The sequence below is a fragment of the Perna viridis genome, chromosome 12, assembly GCF_037379345.1.
Source record: "Perna viridis isolate PV_CMFRI_1.1 ecotype Kerala chromosome 12, ASM3737934v1, whole genome shotgun sequence".
NCBI classification, from domain to species: domain Eukaryota; kingdom Metazoa; phylum Mollusca; class Bivalvia; order Mytilida; family Mytilidae; genus Perna; species Perna viridis.
The window spans coordinates 2,231,935-2,239,455 of NC_142456.1; the positions used below are offsets into that span (position 1 = coordinate 2,231,935).

General features: G+C 31.8%; 1 protein-coding gene across 1 annotated transcript in view; it reads right to left on the bottom strand.

The window, feature by feature from the left end:
• Positions 1–5,454, bottom strand: part of LOC148600747 (histone-lysine N-methyltransferase MECOM-like) — a 41,541-nt gene extending 36,087 nt beyond the window's left edge. The window contains exon 1 of the mRNA XM_088554966.1: positions 5,312–5,454. Within this exon, the coding sequence (XP_088411092.1) occupies positions 5,312–5,348 (37 nt within the window). The 5' untranslated portion in view covers positions 5,349–5,454. The remainder of the gene's footprint in view (positions 1–5,311) is intronic.
• Between the last annotated feature and the right edge of the window lie 2,067 nt (positions 5,455–7,521).

The window sequence follows — 7,521 nt, forward strand, 5'->3', positions numbered from 1 at the left end:
TCAAGGAGTAACATTTCGATCATCATCAGCATTAATAGAACCAAATACACAGGAAGTTCAAGATCCAAAAATGAACTGAATACAAAAATACTCAAAACATAAAATATTGAATTAGGAATGAATTTTCGAAAATAAAGAAAAGATGAAAAAAATACTAACGTCTTTCCTAGCTAAAGAAGCAGTATTTTAAAAGGTGTAGGAAAAAAACAGGACCAGTATAATATTTGGTTTAAAGAAATCTAAGATTAGGTTTTCGCAATAATTCATAGGCTTATAGAGTAAAAAATAAACATTTGCAAGTAATCTGCAGGGTAAAAGTACACTGGAGGGATTTTTTTATTCAAGCCTTCTCCCCCAGTCCCATTTAAACAAAATTACTTTAACTTTTCTCAATGCTCTGTCTCGTATGGCGTCCTCCTAAATCTTTAAGTGCATCAAAATTGAGAGTTCAAATGATGGTGCAAAAAAAATTCAAATACCTTGTAACATTTGACATCATATACATGTACTTCAACAAAACCGGTCAGGATTATTAGATTCAAATCCTCCTTTATATAGGGACCACCCTCTCAATTCCGACCGTGTTAAGAGGAAAATGGTGTGGTTAAGGTTATTACATGTATTTAGATGGCAAAATGTCAAGATTTCTAAGACAGTTGAATAATGTTTAAGATGTGTTAATTCAATACACATAATCAATGTTTACAACAATAATAGATTAATATTAAATGATATTTCGAAACATGAATTACTTACAGATTATAAATTTACGATAACTGTCATTTTTAAAAAGTTATATGGGGCCCGTGAGAGGTCACTTATGGTAGCTTTTATTGGATAGATATTAAATGAACCAATTTCTTTTTTATATGATAATATGACACTAGAGTTTTATGCATTGATTACTTTCAAATTTACTTTCAAAGATTTTAGTGGGTATTTGTAAAATCTTTTAAAGTAGAAATCCCTCAAGGGGCCCTATAATATAGACAAGATTATGGGATTAAGTATTATCTCCTCGGTGATATTACCAGATACATAGATTTCGACGGATTATCTATTTTGAAAAACGAAAATCTGATTAAAGATGATTAAAAATGATAAGTATGAGATTAAATTTTAATCAGTTTATACTTACTTCTGCTGTCTGATCTTTATAGAAATTCATAATTTCCAAGTTATTTACATGAAATTCGAAAGTATAATTGAATTATCTGGAATAAGTGTAGTGATAATATTGGTAGAATCATCAATAAGTTTGAAATTATATGTCCTCGTAGCATTATCTTATAAGAAAACATTTACCCGATCATGCCAATTCATTGTTAAAGTAGAACTTTTTTTATTTTGAATAAAATTCATTCAACTGAATTTTATTTGGTTAAAATTAACAATGAACAAATGATCGACTCATGTATTGGGCCGACAACATATGCACGTGTTTTACGTGAGTATACTGGTGTCAAGCTAACCGGAAGTACAAATGTACATGTATTTTTATGTGTCAAATAGAAATACAGCTTCTGGTTGTCTAGCAGAAAGGAAGAACAAAATATAAAAAAGTCTATGTTGAAAAACCTGACAGAGATAAAGGGGCTACATTGAGAATAGATATGCTCGGCGTTTAGTCTAGCAGAGGTACAAAACTGTACATGTTGCGCAGATACAGTGTATAGTTGTCCAGTCTATCAAAAATAAACATGTATTCTACGTACAGCCCAGCAGAGTCAAGAGGGGCTCAGCCGTCTAGTCTACTGAAAATAAAGAGGATTTATACTGGTGCTTGGTAACTAAGATATAATTAGAAAAGGGAACTGTCAGAGGCATTCACTGTACTCATGTATGTATTTGTAGATGATTATAGAGGACTAGAACCAAAATATCAAATTTATACAGATATGAGGAATTATCTTCAAGTCAGATAAATTACATCATCAAACCACAAAAATAAACAACGAATGACAATTACTTCAAATATTATACCTTCTTTGTGAAAACACGAGAACATATAGACATAAAGACAAACAGTTAAAAACAACAAATTCAGTAGGTATTTCACACGATCAAAACCCATTTTCTTTAATTGTATTCCTTTTCTACTTTTATTTGCTCAATGATGACCGCTCCGTGTCATACTCGACCACTTAGCCACCCCAAGTGTATACATTGTCACACTATTATCCAGCGATCTTAAAGCCACCATTCAAGTCACCTATCATAACAAGTCGGGAGTTTTAATGTAACACCTTCTTGAAGGTATTTTGTTTTGGGAATTAAAAGAGAGAAATGCTCCTCTTTTGATGAATTCATTCAAATTTTGTTTTTCTAACGACTTAGGCACTATCCACAGTTCGGGAAACGAGTGTCTTATTACAATAGAAAGAAGATAAATATTTAACTGTAAACTAAGACCCATAATGATCCTTTTCTTTCGTGTGCATTATCATCTACATGCCAAATTTAAGTGAGATCTATTGAAGAATACCCCTGAATAAATAAACGCCACTTTTGCTGATTGTCCATCGGAAAATACGTGTTTGGTCAAGAAACACCACGGGGATTTATAGGGTTAATGGGTAAGTTTTCAAATTCAATAGAAAGAATTTAACTTAACTAAATATAGATAATACTTCGGGTTTAATCAAAATAATTAATGTGCATGTATACGGATCTCTAGAGACAAACGTTTTGTATATATTAAAGAGCAAACACAATTTCAATGTCTCAAAGAGAGCCCTGCACGATGCACCTCTTTTACTTAACTTATACGAACACATACACAACTGATTTATGATAAGGACCCGTTTCTCTATTCGTTAATTGAATAATATGAATTTTTTGCTTTATTTTATTTTATTATTTTTTTTTATGTTTATTTCCTTCAAGTTTTCCTTCGTTGTTTTTATTCAATTTAACAATTTTTTTTTAAATGTATTGTACAGAAAGATATCTAAATGATAGAATTAAGACTCTAAACAAATATAGACGTCACTCTGTACATAGTGATTCTGCAACCACCGCAAACAAGGAAGTGTATTGACAAAAGTACACAAAAAAAAAAAAATAAAAAAAAAAAAATTAAATTAAAAAAAAATAAAAAACACCTCCAAAAGTACAAGATGATTCAGAGCTCTCTTAGGCAAATACCATAGTACTATACCACTATACTACCAACGACTCACTCATTCCTTATATGACGCAGAAACCATATCAAATTGTTTACTTCAATGAAAACTACCGTTATCTTTAGTATCATACAAGGCAGAAACAATACCACACTGTTACCTATGTCTTGATTAAGAGAAATTATTGAAGCTGTAATAAAAATACAACACGCTATAATTTTGACTCATATCAATGAGACTAATTATGGATCAGTAAAATATACAAGATGGCTTTTGTGGACGGGGATGAAATTGGGATGATGAATCATTTGGTGAACACCAATCAAGCACCTCCCATCATACATGTATACACCATAATAGCATACATGTACCCGTGCTAAGCTAAGATGAGGACTTTTTAGGTCAAATGCCCATTACTACATTTGCCAGAAAAAGTTGATCTGCAACCAAACTAACATGTTTGCAAGCACATTTGAAGATTTTGAACCAAAGAAAAAAATGACAACTGCACATTCTGTAGTGAGATTGACTGTGCATACCCCTTTTTGTTCCATCTACACTATTACATGTAAAAGACCTGTACGATGAAAAACACGAATAGATAATAAAAGCAATATTTAATATACTAGCATAATTTTCATGGATAAATTGATATGTAGATGCTACCCGCAAAGCGAACATATACATGTAATGTGTTGCACATTGAAAACTGATTTTTTTACACTGACATGTGTTACATATCTTATGCTTCCTTATTTAAGCCAAAATAGACAAAAAACTAAAGAGTAACATGAACGAGTGCTATGGAAAAATCAATATGTTTAAATCTTGTATAAATTCCATATTGTAAACCACAGACTTTACCATACTGTACATATTTACAGACTTTGCCATATTGTACATATATATACCGACTTTGCCATACTGTACGTATTTTCCGACTCTGCTATACTGTTCATATACATACCTACTTTGCACGCACTTTCTGACCTTAGAAAGATACATACATAAAGAATAACAAGTAAACTCTTAAAGATACAAGCACAACAGATTGGCACATCATCTAATTAATATAAAAAACTGATTTCATAATTATGATTATACAAAGCGTCGACATACTACATGTAGCTACATGTAGATATACTTTCTAAACAGTAGAAAATGAAATGCTTACAATATGATAATCCAAATATTAAGGACTATGCATTTTACTACAAGTAAGATCAAGAAAGTAATGACCAGACAATTCACAATGAAGAATAATTCAAGATGCTATTGATTGAAAACAAATCCGGGTTTTAGGTTTGAACCTAGATTTATGATTACTCAACAGTTTATTTGAATACCCATTTTCTTTCATTTTATTCTGAACACACTCAAACTAGTTTAGAGGAACATGTACATCTAGTGACCTAGTAGTAAAATCAACATCTTTTTTTTAAATTAGACTATGAACGAATTATCGTAAGTGGCAGTGTTGTACCATTTGTCAACAATGATACGTATCAATTGGGTTTTAGTAGATGTTTTAGTGTTCAGCATAGTGTATTTTCATAGTCACTGACTGAAAATGTTCGTTTGTGCGTTGGTTTGGATGTTAACAAATCAGTCGAGTGTATCTGAGACGGATAGTGCATGAAAAGAGGAGGGGGAACAGTAAGTAATGATAAAGCACCGATGACATCACAAAACTATGCTTTGTAAACATTAAAAAAATACCAGATATCTTTACATAATTAATATTTGTTATATCTTGAAAGCTGATTGGAAGTCTTATTTCGCATCTCTCTGCTACAAACACGCATAACAATGCAAATTATTCTAGAGTCTGTGTTAGCTTCAAAATCAAATAGAACATATCCAGTGATTAAATAATAGTTGTTTTCCCAATCCAAGATGCAAATTATAGCACAACGTTATCTAAAAATCTATTCAGTCAATTTAATTACTTATTTCATACATTATCAATACAGGCACTAGCACTACCTTCAGTAAAATTAAATAAATGATAAAGTGATCGAACATAAATTTATTATAAATCAGTAAATGGTGGGATAAACCAAAGGTAATCAGATGTAGATTTCTTACGACAGGTGGTCAAAATGTTGATGATACTGAGGGATGAGTGAGAAACTTTAAAATGTTTGTGAAACTACATTCTGTGTGTTCGTGCGTTTTTGACTTACCGTGGGGTAACTTTCTGGCTTTAGACTTAGATCTCATTGCTTCACTTTGATCTTCCGCCAACCTGTCATCAACTAAGTTAGAACACAAGACAATACTGAATACACAAAAATAAGCAAAGATTAACTTTCTCTCTCACCTGGGACGCATGCGCTTTGTGTATCTAAAAATTGATATTAAACTGAGAACACTTTTCTTTTCATGTCAACAAAAACCAATTAAAGAGAATTAATATCTCAATCATATCCCAAGTTTAGATAATGATACATATTTAAATCGTCTAACGGTATATTGAAACACCGCGGATTAACGGGACACCCTATTTTGATATTAGAGGATTATCTCCATTATTCTACAAAAGGATTAAGAGATAATCATACTGCAATTTTAATAAAATGCCGATATTGAGGAGTGCAAATCTTTATTTTCTTATCACTGTAAATTTTAAAGATTTAAAGTAATAAATCTTAATCACCCGAAATACGTTCGATCTTAGGACGTCGCTGATCATTATTGGGTGATATTTTATTTATTCTGATTTGTTTTTCATTTTTAATTGGAAGTAACGGGACATTCTTTTGCACGAACTTGCTGAAAAGGAACCGCTGACAAAGCAAATGAGTGTTCAGTTTAAAGTTGTTTGAACAGGATGATCGGATTCCTCGTCAAAGACAAAGGAAATACCAGTCAAAGATTTCTCAATTCTTTGTAATTATAGATCTATATGTAGGTTAATAAAACCTTTAAAATATATGCATTATTATAGCAACTTGGGCCTTGCAGCGAATACCTCATTACATTAGGTCGGCGTTTTTGGATAATATTACCTCAATTTTTTTGTATTAGTTTCGTCGAAGAAAAACGTTTCTTTGAGTTTGTCTATCGGTTTATTATCTGGTATTAGAAATTAACTGATGATACAAAATTTTGATGAAATTTTAAATTAACTAAGTGGAGTCCGAGTGCTCATTTATTTTTGTTTCTTTGTACGTATTATTTTGGTTATGTTATGTTCTTTGTGGGTGTCTGTCTTCGTCTTTGGATTACATTGTTTTGGGTATCTGTCTTCGTCCTTGGATTACATTGTTGTTGGTATCTGTCTTCGTCCCTGGATAACATTGTTGTGGGTATCTGTCTTCGTCCTTGAATCACATTCCTTTGATTTCCGCTAAAATATTGCTTCACTCGATTACTCTTTCCTTAGTTAACAGTAAAACCAAACTTTTCTCCCTTTTCATCAACATTATTATGTTTTGTAAGGGGAGTGCCTTTTTTCACTTCAAAATCTTTTTATCCATCGCCGGGCTTTTGAATTTACTTAAGTTACTTTGGAATTATATAATTGGTATGTGTTTCCTTAAGTTTCTTCACTCTCATACCCATATGCTGACATTGTGGCCACAGACAGCTGGCTTGGGTCTAGGATATCTAGCTTGGACAAGATTACAAAAGTACTCGAACGCTTCAAAATACGGATCCATAATTTCTATTCAAATGTATCTCATCTCGATTTCGTAACATTTATTTAATTTTTGAGCCGGCATAAGTAGAAAGAAAAGTGAAAAGTTCACATTATTTATTTTTCTATTTACACAAAGATAGTTAACGTTTCAGACTATTGTAATCTAAATAAACATTCTATGTGAAATGAACATCTCCTGCTTGAAGTGAACAATGCAAACGGTTCGATCCTTACAACGCTTCTATTGAGGAGATCAAACACTCGTCCTATAGTCAATATTTAGACGATACCAAATGTCTTTAAAGTTTATAAACCTTCTAAATAATGTTTTGATACCAAATGAAACGAATGTAAGAGATATTTTAATTACACAAATAGTCACTTTCTCACACCCTTCGATGGTTTAAATTATCATTTTAAAGTGCTAATAGGTATGTATATAAAACATCGATCTACGGCTTCTTGAAAGATACTACATGGGTCCTGTCTTTCTGGGGTAGAAGATTCATATGTACATATAGAATACTCGACAGATCTGACCAACAAATTTTTTTTTTAAAAAAGCATCTGTGACTGCGGAAATAGTCTCAGTCTGATTTATCCAAAATAAATTTGGCGTTAGCTTCTAAAAATTGAGTATCTTCTACGATGGCCGATATGAGCCGTACAAAAATCAAGTAACGAAAGTCGGAAATTAACATCTTCCTAGTAGGTTTGTACTTTGTACATGTACACATCTTATTTGTTTTC